This window comes from Haliotis rufescens, unplaced genomic scaffold (genome assembly GCF_023055435.1).
Source record: "Haliotis rufescens isolate VD_foot unplaced genomic scaffold, xgHalRufe1.0.p SCAF_43, whole genome shotgun sequence".
Lineage (NCBI taxonomy): Eukaryota > Metazoa > Mollusca > Gastropoda > Lepetellida > Haliotidae > Haliotis > Haliotis rufescens.
In genome coordinates, this window is record NW_025964146.1 from 2,730,938 (window position 1) to 2,752,710 (window position 21,773).

The 21,773-nt window shown below is 41.9% G+C and overlaps 1 protein-coding gene across 1 annotated transcript; it reads left to right on the forward strand.

Annotated features, from left to right (window-relative positions):
• The first annotated feature begins 1,209 nt into the window (after positions 1–1,209).
• Positions 1,210–20,595, forward strand: LOC124151161 (carbohydrate sulfotransferase 1-like). Its single transcript, XM_048383007.1, has 4 exons — positions 1,210–2,007; positions 15,400–15,525; positions 16,196–16,388; positions 19,655–20,595. The coding sequence occupies exons 1-4, from the start codon at positions 1,995–1,997 to the stop codon at positions 20,517–20,519; spliced, it is 1,197 nt and encodes a 398-aa protein (XP_048238964.1). The 5' UTR covers positions 1,210–1,994; the 3' UTR covers positions 20,520–20,595.
• The last annotated feature ends 1,178 nt before the right edge of the window (positions 20,596–21,773 follow it).

Sequence of the window (21,773 nt, forward strand, 5' to 3'; positions counted from 1 at the left end):
TTGTACACTGTGGTTGTAGGTGATTGTACACGGTGGTTTTAGGTGGTGATTGTACACGGTGGTTGTATACGGTGGCTGAAAACGGTGATTGTACACTGTGGTTGTAGGTGGTTGTCCACGGTGGTTTTAGGTGTTGATTGTACACGGTGGTTGTACACGGTGGTTTTAGGTGGTGATTGTACACGGTGGTTGTATACGGTGGCTGTACACGGTGGTTGTACAAGGTGGTTTTAGGTGGTGATTGTACACGGTGGTTGTATACGGTGGTTGTACACGGTGGTTGTACAAGGTGGTTTTAGGTGGTGATTGTACACGGTAGTTGTAGGTGGATGTCCACGGTGGTTTTAGGTGGTGGTTATACATGGTGATTGTAGGTGGTTGTTGTAGGTGGTGGTTGTATACGGTGGTTGTACATGGTGGTTGTACAAGGTGGTTGTACACGGTGATTGTAGGTGGTTGTACACGGTGGTTGTTGTAGATGGTGGTTGTACATGGTGGTTTACATGGTGGCCGTACACGGTGGCTGTACACGGTGGTTGTACAAGGTGGTTGTACAAGGTGGTTATACAAGGTGGCTGTACAAGGTGGTTGTACAAGGTGGTTGTACAAGGTGGTTGTACAAGGTGGTTATACAAGGTGGCTGTACACGGTGGTTGTACAAGGTGGTTGTACAAGGTGGTTGTACAAGGTGGTTATACAAGGTGGCTGTACACGGTGGTTGTACAAGGTGGTTGTACAAGGTGGTTGTACACGGTGGCTGTACAAGGTGGTTGTACATAGTGGCTGTCCATGGTGGTTGTACAAGGTGGTTGTACATGGTGGTTGTAGGTGGTTGTACATGGTTGCAGCACACGGTGGTTGTACATGGGGGTTGTAGGTCGTTGTACACGGTTGTAGCACATGGTTGTTGCACATTGTGGTTATCCATGTAATTAATTAAGCAATATTTCGTACCACACTTCGATAAACATTACAGACAGGATTTCGTTCCGACGTACAAGAAGAGGGTAGACACTCGCCTACATACTGCCATCAGTGATGTATCCAAGATGCAGAGGTTGTTTGTTGTATGCAGGGCACGCGGCACACCCCGCAAATGAGTATGACTGATTGTGTCAATGTGTTACCATGTAAGTGTAGCTATGCGATAAGACATTGCATAACCCAGTTATATAGTTGAACACCGCATTGCGCAGCCGAGACAAGGTACATGTACTAATCGGCAGGACGACGGTAACCATCTCCCCCACCACCTCCCTGCACCATTTCCCCATCGTCTCCTCCACCGTCTCCCTTCACATTTCTCCACCGTCTCCTCCTCCGTCTCCTCCACCGTCTCCGCCAACGTCTCCTCCAGCGTCTTCTCCACCATCTCCCTTCACCATTTCTTCTCCACAGTCTCCTCCACCGTCTACTCCACCATCCATCTTCACATTCTCCATCGTTTCCTCCACCGTCTCCACCAACTTCTCCACCAACTTCTCCACCAACGTCTCCACCAACGTCTCCTCCACTGTCTCCTTCACGTCTCTACCATCTCCCTCACCTTCTCTTCCACCGTCTCTATCACCATCTCTCCACCGTCTCCACCAACGTCTCCTCCAACGTCTCCTCCACTGTCTCCTTCACGTCTCTACCATCTACCTCACCTTCTCTTCCACCGTCTCTATCACCATCTCTCCACCGTCTCCACCAACTTCTCCTCCACCGTCTCCTCAAACGTCTCCCCTACCGCCACCAGCACCTTCTCATCCAACGTCTCCTCCACCGTCTAACCCACGCCTGGGCAAGCTCCCATCCCCACTATCACCCCTACAAGCCTGTCGCTCAGTGTGTCCTCTATAATTCCGGGCTAGCGGGCCAGTGTACCATGACAGTTGGTAACCTCATAAATATGCCGTAGAGGCTGACAGTCGGACGGGGACAGTCGCGGCCCGGAGAAACATGGAAATCTTCACATATCAAGGCAAGGTCTCTCATATACTTCCACGATCATGACAATCAAAGGTAGGTTTTTTCTTCGTCTCATAACTGTTAGAGTGTATTTGCTGCAAAAAGACTACAAATTATACTGTTAATCCAGAACACTTGTTAACATTGTAGCTAAATGTCTGTATGTGGATTAGGTTTGGGTTCTACCTTTCTACTCAGAAGAAAACTTTAAACCTTACGACTAATTAGTATACTACTTCACTATAATTTAAAATTAGGGCTTAACATTTATTATTATCGCTTAATATTTGTGTAAATACTAAATTACGTTTTTAATATTTCATTGTATCTGAAATTTTTAAAAACCCATTGTGCCATGTTTTCATTGAATATCTACGTCATCTTCGAGGTCATGTGCGATGAATTTTTATTATGGTACTTTCTTTTTTCTTTGGATTGTATCTAAATTGTCGGTGGATACGGAAAATGATCCCGGATATAGAGTTCAATCAATGCTTGACTGATCGACATACGTGGTCTTAATCCAAACAGGCAGTCCATTGTCTGTGTGACATATATGTGATGTTTATTACGAGGTTAAAGGGGCAGGTGACATATAGCTTTATATTGAGATCAATTCGTTTTGATGCCGAGATCATGATTCATTAAGTTATTGGACCCACGCATGTAGTGTTCTTGTGCACTGACTATGACGATTATGCACTCAGGGGAATAGCTGTGTAGTAGTCGTAGTAGTAGTAGTAGTAGTAGTAGTAGTAGAAGTGGTCTTACATTAGTAGTTGTAGTACTAGAAGGAGTAGTAGTAGTGGCAGTAGTAATAGTAGAAGAAGTAGATGTAGTATAGTGGTAGTAGTAGTAGTTGTAGTAGTAGTTGTAGTAGAAGTAGTCTTAGTAGTTGTAGTAGTAAAAATAGTAGTAGTTGTAGTAGAAGAAGTAGTAGGATTAGTAGTAGTTTTTAGTAGTCTTAGTGTGGTTGTAGTAGAAGTAGTCTAAGTAGTTGAAGTAGTAGTAGTAGTAGAAGTAGTAGTTGAAGTAGCAGTAGTTGCTCTAGTAGTAGTAGTAGTAGTAGTAGTAGTAGTAGTAGTAGTAGTAGTAGTAGTAGTAGTAGACGCATCGGGATCCGAACCCATGATCATAGGTAATTTGTGGCCCTAGTAAAGTGACGTCTGACGTTAAATATAAATACTTTACAAAATATTAAGCACAAAACCGAACAACAATCTGTGAGAAACGACTTTATCACAAGCACGTGTTAATGAATCAAATAGTGAGAGCACCGGTTGGGCGCTATCAGGTGAGCGTGTCCTGTCCCCCAAGGGATCCCCCGTGTCGTGACGAAACCTTACGAGAGGGGGGGGGGGGGGGGGGGGGGGTGTCTACACTGACCGCTCCGTGGCTATGTTATATAACTGAGAGACCATTGTAAAGGGCTAAGCGTTGACGGCCTTCCCTCACCTCGTCACCTGTCTCTGGGCTGACACGGACATACGTTGACATGACAAGTGTTGGGACACTCCCCCTGTGTGCCCTAGTCAAGGACATGTAGGGGGGGGGGGGGGGGGGGGGGGGGTGTTCGTGTATCGAGATTCATCATCATGTCAGACTCAAGCACGCGGCCTGAGAGTCTGCAGAACATGTGTCAGACGTCCATTGTACTATGTGGCAAGGCTTCTGGACATTTTGCGCGTTAAATTATTGCAAAATGTTAAAATTGTTGTGTAACATTTGGAACATATTGAATTGAAATTTTACATTGTACAGACACCAGATGGTTAAAGAATTTTATCAAGGTTGAAAACACGTTGCATTTGGATAAAATGAAGTGATAATTTGACAGAATGTATATTGAAACGTTAAAAACATTTAAATTACATCACTGAATGCTTGTCACCACTTCTTACCTTGGTGGTCAGTTATCAAGCATGATCACAGGGTCCGGTTTTGATGGTCAGAATGAGGGGACTATACGTATAATAAGTACTGCATAATGTACACTCTATATATAGGGTTTGGTGTATAAATTAGTTTATATCTACCCGTAATATAATTGTGACACGGCGTATAATTCTCATCGTGTGACAGTAGAAGTTATCTATTCTCACGTAGTGTACATGAAAACGTGTCATGCAACTAAGAATAAAATTGAAAAAGTGACCCACTAGATTTGAACTATCTTTTCTATTATCTTTTGTTATAAATATTATAATAACAACAAACATAATAATACACTCAGTGACCCAGTCGTGTAATTATCACTGCCTTTCAAGCACTGAAAATCTGTTTGGTCGTTTGACGTTTTATATTTAAGTAACACGTGAACAGTTTGATGGATGTTGCAGTCCATTGCCCTGTGCGGCCCCATGACAAGTATGAGCCGTGTACACCCTACGGTCGACTGGGTATTCATAATACTGAGATACCATACCGTACATGTTATATAGTAATGGGTGTTTATACAATTATAAGGTTACATATTTAGAAATTCTTAGGATCATAGCATGACACATTTATATATCCAGTGTTTTCGTTACAACGAAACACATTTCTGCAAACTGGGATAACGGACATACATGTAATATTTTATTATCAATTAACTGTTTTCTGAGTTAGGCATACAATTGACATATCAGCAAGTAAATATATTCATTTTCTACAGTGTTTAAATCACAAAAGTGATAACTCGATAAAGAGTTGGTTTGAGCTGCATCTGAATCTTGCAGATCCGTCACAATCTGGGGCACACACGTGCACACATGTACATCCCTCGGTAGTCTGTCTTACAGACCCTGATACAAATATATGTCAAATACAGCCCATGCAAGTCTATAATGTTTGGCAAGTCTAGATTACTGCAGTATCAGGAAATGAAGAGAGTCACTTGGCTCCCTTTTATTATATTTTAACTAAGATAACTGAACAACTGTTTTTTTCTGTACGATATGTTCATTTCAGAGACTAGATGTTAGTCTAATCCCTCGGCCCCATGATGAGACTTATCACCATGGTAATGTTGCTATGCATTGATTGGCGTGCAGCTACAACATGAAAACCTATTCCCAAACAACCGTTCATTGTCTTTGAAACATTGCAGTGTGTGATACGGCTACCCTCAATCGGTGTCTCTGTCATCATGTAGATCAGGCACTCGGATCGACTCCGGCCTATATATTGGGACTCGGCCATCACTGGAATCCATTTTGGAACTAGTTTCGTCCACGTGACTATCACATGACACAACATGGCGACAGTCGTGATAATTTAAAACAGTTCAAATTATTCCGTTTGCGTTTATCGTTAAATAAAAGCTTAGACCTAGTTACTTTACAGGAAGAACCTGTATCTAATCCTAGCCGTCATGGTATGGGGACTACGTGTATATGTGACGGGATCTGACGTTGTGCGGTTCACGCTAAATTCATGATTCCTACTTCATTGTGACCCTATGTATAACCGAATTGTTAAGGACCGCCTCCGTGGTCAAAAGGTCCGGGGTTCGATCCCCGGCCGCGTCGTACCAAAAGACGTTAAAAGATGGTACTTGTTGTTACCCTGTCTGGCGCTCGGCATTAAGGTGCTGAAACAGGGACCGGTCGGCTCGGAGTCAGTTTACTGTGTCTGAGTGGGGTATTTATGTTAAACTGCGGCATAGTGTGCTAGCACTATAAATCGGCAGACACACACACACACACGTGCATGCACGTCGCTACATAAGTGCAATAATCTTGGTCGCGACGTTAAACCCAATTTCACCTCACCTCACCGAATTGTTACGTAGGCTTTAAGTCTGGTATTAAGAAATTACTATTTGGATTACAATATTGTTTTTCACATCGTGGAAGACTTTAACAGGTAAAATAGGTTAAATGTACCTACGTGGATACAATGAAAAGATTTGAGGTGGATACGTTCAAACATTTGATCTATATCAATACAAATTGTCAAAAGATATACTTGAAAAGTTTAGCTTTAGAGGAATATATGTTGACCAAGCATACTGTTTTCAGAAAAAGGGAATTAAAATTCAACCCGATAACGCTGAAAGGACGTTACAATACAATACAATACAATACAATACAATACAATACAATATAGTTTATTAAAGTCTCACCATTTGTACAGCAGGGGTTAAATGAAGCATTTTAAATATCTAAAAACTTAAAAGTACCAATGCCACCCAAGGGGGTTACGAGAGACTATATCTTACACAAATGTAAGTTCTTTATAAAATAATGTAAAATGAGATAAAATTATACATAATGTTATAATCATAGTCATAATTTAGGAATATATATATTAAGAATGTAAATGATAAGGTAAACAGTTAAATATATTGTTAAATTATACATAAAATAATTTTCTACGCATAAACATTTTGGCGTGTGGTTGTGACTGTTTTGAATACATTCACAAATTACGTGTAGCGTCTTAAATATATATGTATATGTATATCGTAAAGTTAGCTACATGTACGTGTAAGTCATTCTAATGACATTTCAGCGTAATATAATGCTAAGATGTGGAACGGGGCATTGGCTGCATTCAGACAGAGATATGACTTATGATAGAACAGTCCGTCAGCTAGCGGAATCTAGCTGATGACGTGCAGCTGGTATTCCTACGTCAAGCTTCACATCTTCCCGTGACGATTCGGCGTCTTCCGACTTGGGCGAGTGGTCTCGATTGACGGATACTTTCGAAGGTATCTCCGGCGCTCTATACATGCTATACGAGTCTTGTTCCTGGCATATGACTGACCAAAATACTTCTTTGAACTGACAGATTCCTAAAACTGACTTTGTCCGTGTAGGCCCAGAACGTGCGTCAGTATATTTAGAAACCGTCAAAAATTGACTTAACGACAGATATTTCGCCAGAAAACTGCTTTGAATCATCGCCAAGGATTTAGGAACGCACCCTTTGTAATTTCACATGAAACTCAACACGGCTATATAAATGTTTCAGGCTCTGTCCCCGTATCAGTTTACATTATGTCAACTTCAATACCGATCGCACCGGGCAAGCCATGTTGGCTAATAGAAAATACAACTTAAGCAGAACAATAATTAAGTCTATCACGGACTATGGGTCGATATTTATTTTCAGCACACATTCATGACCACGGACAGTAGGAACATGTTAATTATGTATGAATATGAAATGCTATATTCTCACACAAACAAGACCTCTTGCAAACAGATTTATACATACTGATAGGCCATTATTGAATGCATGACATTACGCTTGCTGAAAGCGCTTGAGCGGTCGGATCGACCAGTGGTTGAAACGTTCTCTCGTCACGATTCGATTCCCGACACGGGTACAATGTGTGAAACCCATTTTTGGTATCCTCGTTGGTGATGTTGCTGGAAAATTGCTGAAAGCGTGTAAAACCACACTCACTCACTCACTCACTCACTCACTCACTCAAAGCGCATGAAATCATTACGGAGAGGGGAATGTCCGAATAACTCTCCATACCCTACAAATAATGGCACCCAGGCTCTTTGACACGACATTCTCTTGTGCAAAATATTTGAAAGACAAACCGAACTCTTTGAGGGCTGTATTTATACTGTGTGATTCGTCCTTACGTGATGCACGAGGAATACGTTCTCTGCTACTTTTGCACACACACCGAGCTCCATCGCGAGCTCATGTTTACAATGCAGGGTACAGGGCTTATCATAATGTCGCAGGGTCCTAAACTAGGATTGTATCAGTCGCCTGCACGTTGCAAATGCATGACGACGGGGAATGAAGCAAATGAAGAGCCCTGAACAGTGATATATATGTTTACCTGACCATTTTCTCGTCAGGTTTACCTATTTGCTTAAAAAAAATATACTCTACTGCAACAAAAGATTATGTACTTATTGTTTTTGCATTTAAGGAGTATGAAAATATTTGAACATATTTAATAGTTAATTTCACATCCTACTGTCATGTGTCGATAGCTGAGGTCGATAATTAGACGTCCTCAAATCAAACGATGCGGGTTCGAACCATGCTGGCGACACATATTATCCGACAAACTTTAAAATCATTCACTTTGTCATACGTAAAATCACAGTTCCGCCTATTCAAAGTGTAAATTACAAAAAAATGACATGTCGGTTCAGGTTAATGACTCATTGAACTGTTCATTCCTGAAAAATAATGGAGCGTTTAAACAATAGAATGGCGCCACATATGTGTTTTATGCCTCGTTAATCTGGACGTTACTGTTTGACATGTTCCGATAAATGAATACGTGTTATGGATTTGAGTCGTAAGATAATTGCATGTGTATACATCAGAGTCCAGTAAGTGGGGTTTCTGGACTTACGAAGTTTGACTGTAGTTGTACATTGTTACTTTATCGCTCTCCTCATGCTGGCTTTGATCGTAATAAAACAATAACAAAATCCATAATAATTTGGATCAAGGATTGGTCGTCTTTATGCTTAACTGCACTATTCATAGTAATATCTTGTCAGTCCGGACACTGTGTTTAATGGGCGATTATTGCCTTAAACATAACAGTAGTAGTGGAAGTAGTAGTAGTAGTAGTAGTAGTAGTAGTAGTAGTAGTAGTAGTAGTAGTAGTAGTGCCTGAAACATACTAATTCTCAAATACTCATTTATCCAAATCCGGGACATTTGTGAGCTAGGCCATATCACAACGAATACATTTCGGATCATTGATGATGTATTGTGTGCACTATTAATGGTAATGTCCCGGGAAAGCTTGGACACAAAACGAGTATACTTAAATACGCCCTTTAATTGCATCGATAATTCTCTCTGTCACTCCATCCGTCCACGATAAGTGGTCACGAAAGGTGTATTGCCGTTATCTGAGAGGATCGCGAATGATGTATTGCTATCCATTGTGACTTTGTCTCGGGATGAGGAGAGACAACAACATTGATGGAGTCCACGTCGTATATCAGGCTGCGACACGCTGGTTGCGGGATGCTGCATGGTTAATCAGCTCGGACTTAATGGCTGCTGCTTTACGGACGACTGCGGACGACGTTGCACTTATTGCCCCTGATACTAACGCCCTACAACGTATGTTAAACTGTGTGACGACAAACTGGTGCTCAAGGTGGCGACGCCTCGTGAATACGAAAAAAAACTAAAATTGTCCATTACTGTCCAGTATCAGCCATTAGATCAGATTTCGCCTTCGCCATAAATGGTGACGTTATCGACTATTGTAGTGCTTACAAGTATTTTGGGATATGGCTGCATGAAAATCTCGATCTTAACTTTACAGCGAGAGAAATAGCTAAGTCCGCTAATAGAGCGCTCAGTATTTTAATCTGCAAATTTAAGGCCGCCGGTGGAATGGCATATGACGTTTTTAACACCCTTTACAACAACTTAGTTCAACCAACCCTCGCTTACGGTGCAGCAATATCGGGAAGTAGGGAGTTTTCTTGGGTTAACGCAGTGCAAAATAAAGCTTGTCGTTTCTTTCTCGCCGTTGGCCGGAAAACGCCAAATCCAGGGGTGAAATGGGTTGGACCTCACCATCCACCAAACATAAAATCGAAACTGTTAGGTTTTGGCGTAAGCTTCTATCTATAGGTGACAACAGATTAGTTTCCGCCATTCAGAGATGGCCATGTAACTTCAACCAAGTAACAGAATTCTCGGTATGCTCACAGGATTTCATTTTCATTTTACCGATGGAATAATATTAGTGATTTTGAATTTTTGTGCGTGAAAGATTGGCTCATTGCCTTAGATCGTCGTGATTGGTTAGCTGGATTGTGGAACGATAGAAATTACATAAACGGCAACAAACTGAGGATGTACCGTCTATTCAAAGACGTACTCAGCGCGGAAACATACGTTACTAAAATTTTGAATAGATCACAGCATTCTGTGTTAAGTAAATTACGATGTGGAACCTTACCTTTAGAAGTAGAGACCGGACGGTACTCGAGTCCCGTTACGCCCCTTGCGAACCGTTTTTGCAAATTATATAACAATCGCGCAGTCGAGGATGAGGTTCACTTTCCCGTAGATTGCCCCTTCTACTCCGATTTGCGGCATAATCATTTTAACAAAATATATACGACTGACCCGACGTTTCCGGGAAAATCTTCATTACAAAAGGTTATCCACCTGCTGAATTATGACAATAACATCACATCCCTAACTGCCATGGTGTCGCCAATGTTCGACCGACGAAGGTCGACATTTCCTTATATATAATTATGTACATTACTAACTTCTTTATTAACAATTTCACACCCTTTCAGCATACATGATAGATAATTGTCATTGTTACCTTTATATATTTTAAACCAATATCTTAAACGATATTTTAACAGACATTTATTGAATTGTAGTGTCTCATAGGCCAAATCTGGCCAGACACATTTATATGTGTGTCACTTTAATAAAATATCTTCTTCTTCTTCTTCTTCTTCTTCTTCTTCTGTATTAATTTATCAGCTGGCCTGTACATGGTAACGCAAGCAAATGTAAATGAAAAAAGTTTTTTTCTGTACTTATATTAGTAGCAGTAGTAGAAGTAGCAGTCACTATACGTGTACTTGTAGCAGTAGTTGTATTACTTGCAGCAATAGCAGTTATTGTGGTAGCAGCTGCAGTTGTAGTAGTAGTAGTAGTAGTAGTAGTAGTAGTAGTAGTAGTAGTAGTAGTAGTAGTAGCCAAAAAAGTAACAGCAGTAGTAGTAAGAGCAACAGCAACACTAGTAGTACATCTATCAAATACATCAGGACATTAAGTTCGTAACAATGGCTTCATGTTGATAATAAAACAATCGTGTTTCTTTCTTAACGTTAGTTCGCTGGAAACAATGTCACGTGGCCGGGTGTTTCCTGGAGTTGAAACCTGGCTGGCATTTCACTCGATTTAGGCTAGTTGGAGAAGTTCCGGTGAGAGTACTCAGTGAATTGAGAATAGAAGATTAGTACCTTACCAACACAATTGTTCATGTGAGACTGAGAGCCAACGAATGTTGTGTTCGAATACAACCCTTATACCAACAACGTCTTTTTCCAACCTTGAATTTAGATAATGTGCAAAGTTTAAGTGAGTAATAAATAAATGACCACACTCGTCCCCATTAGGCCCGTTTCTGTTTCAACTGGTGTATTTCAAAATGCTTGTTAGATACGTTTGGAAATACACTCATAATAAAAAACATTATCCAACGGAGATGAGTGTCGTTATTTCTTAATTTCTCACTTAAACTCGCTAGTTTAAAGGACAGTAAACTACGGTTATAACGAACTCAAATGGACCACTAATTTTAGTTCGTAATAACCGTAGTTCGTTATAAGCATATATACAACAAATGGCCGGGACTAAAAATAAGTTCGTTATATCGGTCAGTTTGTTATAGCGTGTTCGTTATAAACGTAGTTTAAAGTAGTCTGAGTATCTTCGCCAACATGCCTTCTGTGGCATGGAGATATCCGCTAGGTTACTTGCGTCACCTGTTCCATTCCGTAATTACCTGACAAAGCTATGACATATGACATATGTTATGTTTGGGATTACACTTTCTAATCACAGGTAACCTTTGTAAGGGTTATCTTGACCTGAAACGTCAGGTTATCTTGAACGTGTCTCAGTGATGGTGTCCTTGTATCCACGTAAATTGTACAAACTGTTTAATGTGATCCGTTCCTGTTATATGAGTGAGTGAGTGAGTGAGTGAGTGGGTGGTTCAGTGAGTGAGTGAGTGAGTGACTGAGTGAGTGAGTGAGTGAGTGAGTGAGTGAGTGAGTGAGTGAGTGAGTGAGTGAGTGAGTGAGTGAGTGGGTGGTTGAGTGGGTGGTTGAGTGGTTGAGTGGTTGAGTGGTTGAGTGAGTTGTTGAGTGAGTTGTTGAGTGAGTGGGTGAGTGAGTGAGTGAGTGAGTGAGTGAGTGGGTGGTTGAGTGGGTGGTTGAGTGAGTGAGTGAGTGAGTGAGTGGGTGGTTGAGTGAGTGGTTGAGTGTTTGAGTGAGTGAGTGAGTGAGTGAGTGAGTGGTAATAAAGCCACATTCAGCCATATTACGGTACGGGGTTTCCACACATTAAACTCAAACTCGGTGCTCCTTATATCAATAAATCAATTACAAGCATATTTCGACGTAATTGTTTCATTTTCCGGTATCGGTATGCCAAAGTTTGTTTCCATGTGTATCCGTCGTACAATCAGACCCATCTCATGACATGTATTTATTTATATTTGAACCGGAAGCAGTGGGACACATGTGACATCTAAATCGTGCTCATTACAATCGCATTCCCCCGAGGGCTAAAAAACATTCTTTGACACGCGCGTCATTTGTGATATCACGCATACTTCAGCCACACAATCTGCCCTTTATGTCCATCATGCTGTCAATATGCCCATTTTAAATTCAAATATTTTATCTTAACATTTATTAAACATTGACTACGGTAATTAAATGGATAAACAGTTATATGTTCTAGCTAGTTCTGTTTGCCTGGTACCGAGGGCGCCAAATCCGTGTCAGTGAGCCGTGTCAGAGCCGCTGAACCGTGTCTGTTAGTCTACATACATTTACACCGCGTGAATTGTCACCACGTGATGCACGCGTCAATGTGTTCCCTGCTGGATCACGTCGTGAGGTGATGTTAATAGAGCATGGTAAAAGAGTGATGTATCCATTGTACGCTTCGAGATGATCCTGACGGAGACAACACGGAGGTTATGTATTTCTCCCGGCTTTCATTATCTTTTATTGCATTTTCGCATCATTAACATTGCATAAGACCCGCGAGGATCCGGGGTAGAAGAAGTCTCCAGCCACCCATGCTTGCCTTAAGAGGCGACTATGCTTGTCGTAAGAGGGTACTAACGGGATCGGGTGGTCAGGCTCGATGATTTGGTTGATGCATGTCATCGTATCCTTATTTTGTGGATCGATGCTCATGATATCCATCACTGGGTTGTCTGGTCCAGACTCGTTTATTTACAGACCGCCGTCATACAGCTGGAATATTGCTGAGTGCGGCGTCAAAAAACAAACATAAGAAAAATTACACATGAATTTCTTAGCCTCTGGTGATTATAGAATGTTGGCAATATTTAGTCATTAATTCCAGACTATTCCAGGTCATCAAATCATATAATGTAGGTTATACACAAAGATAAAATAATTTTCTTCGATAAATATTTAAAAAAGTTAACGTTCCAAGTGTATATTAAGTGCAATATGGGTTCACGATAGTTTTTGTATGCATAATGGACAACCAACTGTCCATCCGTGCAAAATAATGGTTCGTGAAACAGTAAAGTGACCTCACAAATGTATTTTAATTCCAAATAAAGTTGTCACCATCTCATCACAAAACATCATCACTGACTATTCATCCCGGTGGGTAGAGTGACGCGGGCTATGTTACCTTATAAAACCTTATCAACGTAAGCAGGGCCTGAGGTAACGGGGACCCATAAATTTGCAAGACTATTGTCCAACAACAGCACTAAACATTTATGTAAATTTACCTCTAAACACATGAATCAGTGCTAAAACCCTTCATTCTGATGTTAATTTAAGCGTACAATGTATGTATACAATGTCTTAGATTGTTCTATGCATATTTATATAATGCTAATTATATATTGTACTATACTTTGAGTAAAAGATGTATCTCCAACTGACAGGATAAAGAATATGAACGGGATACTAGTGGGGGGAATGATTGTTTTCTTTTGGAAATTCTGATGTTTCGATGCAACAGAAAAATAACAGACAATTGCTTCATTAGAATTATTTCTTTGGGGCACATGTACAATCGACAATGAAAATTCGAACCCAGATTTTAGATGCTGCAAGATAACGATTTATCCACTGGACTACAAAGCACACCTCAGCTTATTATTCCGTCTTAAATAATGAACGCTTCGTTAACAAGAATATCAAACACTGGCAGTTTATTAGACATTCGCTCACTCAACGGAATTAAGTGAACAGATGTAGCAAGTATTTCGACACGTGACTCCGGACACATTATCAGCTTGCCCGTAAAGCGCCAAAAGGAAAACATAGGTCTAAGACGCCACATTTGCTGTGCAGAGTTGAGGCCCTAAGGTACGCGTTAAAGCTATGATTATGGTTCGAATCCCGGTTCGCCCTAGGTTTGTCAGCTTCATACCTGTGCTCGTGGGTTTCACCGAAGTGGATAATGTGTGAGACCTGCATCACTTCGGGCTTTCCTCCCACATCAAGCTGACACGCCCTGTAACTGGAATACTGAATCACTCTGATACTGTCTATGTGGTGTGATATACATCAGTATCTATTTCACATTTAGTATATATCTTTTTATATCGATCATGTCGAGCGGTACAAGTTCTTCAAATCTAAGCATCTTCATCAGAATATATTGCAGTTAGTCTCCATTCGGGACTTGTATAGGCCTGAACCAACTTTCTTGGGATGCAAGTTAGTCTACAAATCCGATGACACAAGCTGATGCACAGATACATGTATAAAGGACTTGTCCGGCACAAAAGTCGATTCTCCGTCTGGTTTGGGGTCTATGTCCTCACCGAAGACCCGGGTTTGATCCTCCACATGAGTACATGTTTTCAAACACATCTCTGGTGTCTACGGCTGGGATAGTGCTGTAATATTACTAAAAGCGGCGTAAAACCGAACTCACTCACACACCGTCTTGTTGTGAAATGATGAGCATGAGTGGGCATCACCCGTATCAGCCTGACGGACATTGAAGTCATGTCCTGTGTATATACTGGGACCTGAAGGGAACAATGAATAATCAGTTTAAAACAGGGGGAACGGGTGGTCCAGTCGTCTAAGGCGCCGCGATTCGCTGTGCAGAGTTGCGTCCCTTTGGCACGCCAGAAACCTATGATTGTGGGTTCGAATCCCGGTTCTCCCCGATAATGTTTCTAGGTTTGTAAGCACCATACCCGTGCTCGTGGGTTTCACCGAAATGGTAAACGTCTGAGACCTGCATCACTTCGGGCTTTCCTCCCACATTAAGCTGACACGCCGTGATATAACTGGAATAGTGTTAAAAGCGGCGTTAATCCCAACTCACTCACTCACTCATGTCCTGTGCATGTACTGGGAAGTGCAGGAACAATCAGTAATCAGTTGAAAACACCAAGATTATATGAACGTCTTTGTCTAGTGCCGTATTTCTTCTGATCAAAACTGTTGTGTCAGATCGGGCTGAAGAAACCTGGACAGAACGAGCTGAAAGAACTCACCTTCGTATCTTGCAGATGGAAAGTCCAGGATAAAAAACAACCGTGGCCTTTAAGGCGACAGGAGTCAGCTTTTAAAAGCTAAAACAATTATCAATTTTTGATCGGGATATTGAGAAATGGAATCCTTTCTGGGCCAATAGCTTCCGAACTTTGAGTAATGAGTTTGTGTATCATATGAAATAGACATATCCTTATCAAAACTTGAGTAGTATATTGTATATTTTCAGCATACTCAAAATGGCGGCTTATAAACAGACGGTCATTTCTGTGCTGCCTCTTGGTGTTGGGTGTGTTGACTATGGTGTCTCTTTGGATGTTTCTCATCACCAACACATATCATCACCACTCGCAATGTAAGTACCAGTTTCAATGCTAATAGACCCGGGAAGATCCGGTTAGAATTGGTCTTGACCAACCCATGCTTTTGTCGTAAGAAGCGACTAACAGGATCGGTGGGTCAGGCTCGCTGACATGGCTCAGGCATGTCATCGGGTCCCAATTGCGTAGATCGGTGCTCATGATGTCGATCACACTTTGTCTGCTCCAGATTCGATTGTTTACAGACCGTCTAAGATCTGATTTTAATGAGATTACACCTCAGGCTGAAGACATAACTGAACTACTGATCAAAGAGACGTACAACTCACTCACACTAGTTATGTTAATCAGTGATTAGTGAGTGAGTGAGTACGGTTTTACGCCGCTTTTAGCAATACTCCAGCAATATCACGGCGGGGGACACCAGAAATGGGCTTCACACATTGTACCCATGTCTGGAATCGAACCCGGGTCTTGGGCGTGACGAGCGAACGCTTTAACCACTAGGCTACCCGACCGCCCCTAATCAGTGATTAGCATTAGTGAGTGAGTTAATAGTCTTTAAGGTTCGAAAGCAAATCAAAGCGAACTGATCACGCACGCACGCACACACACACACACACACACACACACACACACACACACGCACACATGCACGTCGCTATGTAAGTATAATAATATTGAACGCAAGTTATTGTTGCACAGCTATCGAGGCGGAAGTGACGCAGACCCAGCCAAGGAAGGTCCTAATTCTGTCGTACATGCGCAGTGGATCAACATTAACTGCGGACATTGTACAGCAACATCCAGACGTGTTCTACGTGTTTGAACCACTGTTCTCTGTTGAGAACATCAGGAGAGCATACCTGGCACCAGTATATCTTGATAGACCGTCGCGGTGAGTGAATGTCTAGCACCTGTATATCTTGATAGACCGTCGCGGTGAGTGAATGTCTAGCACCTGTATATCTTGATAGACCGTCGCGGTGAGTGAATGTCTAGCACCTGTATATCTCGATACACTGTCAGGGTGATGGATACCTATCACCTGTATATCTCGATACACTGTCAGGGTGATGGATACCTATCACCTGTATATCTCGATACACTGTCAGGGTGATGGATACATATCACCTGTATATCTCGATACACTGTCAGGGTGATGGATACATATCACCTGTATATCTCGATACACTGTCAAGGTGATGGATACATAACACCTGTATATCTCGAAACACTGTCAGGGTGATGGATACGTAGCACCTGTATATCTCGATACTGTCAATGCGATGGATACATATCACCTGTATATCTCGATACACTGTCAATGTGGTGGATAACTATCACCTGTATATCTCGATACTGTCAAGGTGGTAGATACCTATTACCTGTATATCTCGATACACTGTCAAAGTGATGGATACCTATCACCTGTATATCTCGATACAATGTCAATGTGGTGGATACCTATCACCTGTATATCTCGATACTGTCAAGGTGGTAGATACATATCACCTGTGTGGCTCGATACTGTCAAGGTGATGGATACCTATCACCTGTATATCTCGATACTGTCAAGGTGGTGGATACCTATCACCTGTATATCTCGATACTGTCAAGGTGGTGGATACCTATCACCTGTATATCTCGATACTGTCAAGGTGGTAGATACATATCACCTGTGTATCTCGATACTGTCAAGGTGATGGAATACCTATCACCTGTATATCTCGATACCGTCAAGGTGGTAGATACATATCACCTGTGTATCTCGATACTGTCAAGGTGATGGATACATATTACCTGTATATCTCGATACTGTCAAGGCGATGGATACCTATCACCTGTATATCTCGATACACTGTCAATGTGGTGGATACCTATCACCTGTATATCTCGATACTGTCAAGGTGGTGGATACCTATCACCTGTATATCTCGATACTGTCAAGGTGGTAGATACATATCACCTGTGTATCTCGATACTGTCAAGGTGATGGAATACCTATCACCTGTATATCTCGATACCGTCAAGGTGGTAGATACATATCACCTGTGTATCTCGATACTGTCAAGGTGATGGATACATATTACCTGTATATCTCGATACTGTCAAGGCGATGGATACCTATCACCTGTATATCTCGATACACTGTCAATGTGGTGGATACATATCACCTGTATATCTCGATACTGTCAAGGTGATGGATACATATCACCTGTATATCTCGATACTGTCAAGGTGGTAGATACATATCACCTGTATATCTCGATACACTGTCAATGTGGTGGATACATATCACCTGTATATCTCGATACACTGTCAAGGTGGTAGATACATATCACCTGTATATCTCGATACACTGTCAAGGTGATGGATACATATCGACTGTATATCTCGATACACTGTCAACGTGGTAGATACATATCACCTGTATATCTCGATACACTGTCAAGGTGGTGGATACATATCACTTGTATATCTCGATACACTGTCAAGGTGGTGGATACATATCCCCTGGTTATCTCGATACTCTGTCAAGGTGGTAGATACATATCACCTGTATATCTCGATACACTGTCAAGGTGGTGGATACATATCACCTGTATATCTCGATACACTGTCAAGGTGGTAGATACATATCATCTGTATATCTCGATACACTGTCAAGGTGATGGATACATTTCGACTGTATATCTCGATACACTGTCAACGTGGGAGATACGTATCACCTGTATATCTCGATACACTGTCAAGGTGATGGATACCTATCACCTGTATATCTCGATACTGTCAAGGCGATGGATACCTATCACCTGTATATCTCGATACACTGTCAATGTGGTGGATACATATCACCTGTGTATCTCGATACTGTCAGGGTGATGGATACGTAGCACCTGTATATCTCGATACACTGTCAAGTTGGTAGATACATATCACCTGTATATCTCGATACACTGTCAAGGTGGTGGATACATATCACCTGTATATCTCGATACGCTGTCAAGTTCGTAGATACATATCACCTGTATATCTCGATACACTGTCAAGTTGGTAGATACATATCACCTGTATATCTCGATACACTGTCAAGTTGGTAGATACATATCACCTGTATATCTCGATACACTGTCAAGTTGGTGGATACATATCACCTGTTTATCTCGATACACTGTCAGGGTGATGGATACATATTACCTGTATATCTCGATACACTGTCAAGGTGGTGGATACATATCACCTGTATATCTCGATACACTGTCAAAGTGGTAGATACATATCACCTGTATATCTCGATACTGTCAAGGTGATGGATACATATCACCTGTATATCTCGATACACTGTCAGGGTGATGGATACCTATCACCTGTATATCTCGATACACTGTCAGGGTGATGGATACGTAGCACCTGTATATCTCGATACACTGTCAGGGTGATAGATACCTATCACCTGTATATCTCGATACACTGTCAGGGTGATGGATACGTAGCACCTGTATATCTCGATACACTGTCAAGTTGGTAGATACATATCACCTGTATATCTCGATACACTGTCAAGGTGGTGGATACATATCACCTGTATATCTCGATACACTGTCAAGTTGGTAGATACATATCACCTGTATATCTCGATACACTGTCAAGTTGGTAGATACATATCACCTGTATATCTCGATACACTGTCAAGTTGGTAGATACATATCACCTGTATATCTCGATACACTGTCAAGTTGGTGGATACATATCACCTGTTTATCTCGATACACTGTCAAGTTGGTAGATACATATCACCTGTGTATCTCGATACACTGTCAAGGTGGTAGATACATATCACCTGTATATCTCGATACACTGTCAAGGTGGTAGATACATATCACCTGTATATCTCGATACACTGTCAGGGTGATGGATACATATCACCTGTATATCTCGATACACTGTCAAGTTGGTAGATACATATCACCTGTATATCTCGATACACTGTCAAGTTGGTAGATACATATCACCTGTATATCTCGATACACTGTCAAGTTGGTAGATACATATTACCTGTATATCTCGAAAGACTGATGAGATGAATGGATTCCTGGCCCCTGTATAGCCAGAGAGTTGATCTCAAATTGTTGGCCCTTAACCTGTGTTTGCCTGTTTCAGCCTACTGTCCTCGAAGTCAGAGTACGCAACCAAAGTGGACATCTTAAAGGCCATCCTCTCGTGTTCCCTTACGTCTGTGGACCTCCAGACCCTACACCAGCACCACATGGATAAGAGCAAAACCACGGTTAAATACAATCAATGCATCCATAACACAACGATACGCGATTTCGAATCAAAGTGCCTCAACACATTGATCGATAAATGTAGAGGATCAGAAATATCTTTAATCAAAACCATCCGAGTGAAGATGGAGGCAACGGAAGAACTCTTACACCTCAACAAGGATCTGAAGGTGATTCTCTTGATCAGAGACCCCAGAGCGACTCTCATGTCCAGGATTCGCCTCGCCCAGCTCAGCTGGAGAAAATTCGATGTGGTACAACATCACGTAAAAGTATCTTTCTCCCATTGTGGGTTGGTGCTGAGAGATGTCAGAGACGCTGTTAGACTGTCAAAACGTTACCCCGGTAGAGTCGGTATACTGCTGTACGAAAAGCTGATCGAGAATCCCACATATATGACTCAATTAATATATGACTTTTTGGATCTTAAGCTGACGCCAAATATAGCCAATTATGTGTATAACATCACCGAAGCTGGTTTCCCAGACAGCTGCCCACTGTGTACAACTAGGAAGAACTCCACTGAGACAGCTAACAGATGGAGACATGACCTCAGTCTCGATAGTGTCATGCAAATAGACCAGAACTGTTTCCCTTTGTATGAACAGTTGGGTTACCTCCCTTTTAAAACTTATGGTGACCTTCTGAACACAAATGTACCATCCTGGTTGGAAAAACCCATTCCTGGTTTGTTAACGGACCGCATGTACTCCACGGAACCAAGAAACCCAGTATTATGATCAAATTAACGCAGGGAATTAATGCACTACATGTATTCCAGTAAACACTCATCCTCGGTTACCCAGGGCATTATAACACATCTTCACTATTATCACTACCTTATCTTATCAGTAACTTGCAGACTTTCTCTTGTATATGAGAGTGTTTTGACCGTACGTCTATTTGCATAATCCCGCCCTTCCAATCGGTCTAAAAGAGAATATAACACGCTACCGCCAAAGTACAAGAAGTCTCGGTCATCCGCCGAAACCGATTCCACTGGGCGCAAAAGACAAAGCAGTGGTGACACCGGGTGTTCACGAAAAGGGTAACGTGAAATGATCACTGAAGTCACTGATGACACCGGGTGTTCAAGAAAAAGGTGTCATGAAATGATCACTGAAGTCACTGATGACACCGGGTGTTAACGAAAAGAGTAGGAATGTCCTGCTCTACTGGAGTGAGTGAGTGAGAATGGTTTTACGCCGCTTTTAGTAATATTCCAGCAATCTAACCCGGGTCTTCGGCGTGACGAGCGAACGCTTTAACCACTAGGCTACCCGACCGCCCCTGCTCTACTGGAAGCACTTGCCGCTCACTAATTTGAACACAAGAATATGTGTTTGTTTGAAGCCATTGTAGCAAATAGGTCATCATAGTAAAAGAATGAAGATGACCACAATGTACAGAAGTACAGCACTATCAAGGATGTTGAACACTATTATGTCGAACATGTGCGGCGACGAGACGATATGTCCTTCTACAGGCGCAATGCATACAGCTGATGTAGGTGGACATGTGATCTGAGATCGGAGGAATGTTTCTCATGTGTGTACATATCCCCACTGCTTGTACACTGACACCTCACCATACACAACGCCACACCCCGTAGTGCCATTAAACACCTCACCATACACAACGCCACACCCCGTAGTGCCATTAAACACCTCACCATACACAACGCCACACCCTGTAGTGCCATTAAACACCTCACCATACACAACACCACACCCTGTAGTGCCATTAAACACCTCACCATACACAACACCACACCCCGTAAAGCCATTAAACACCTCACCATACACAACACCACACCCTGTAGTACCATTAAACACCTCACCATACACAACACCACACCCTGTAGTGCCATTAAACACCTCACCATACACAACACCACACCCCGTAGTGCCATTAAACACCTCACCATACACAACGCCACACCCCGTAGGGCAATTAAACACCTCACCATACACAACACCACACCCCGTAGTGCC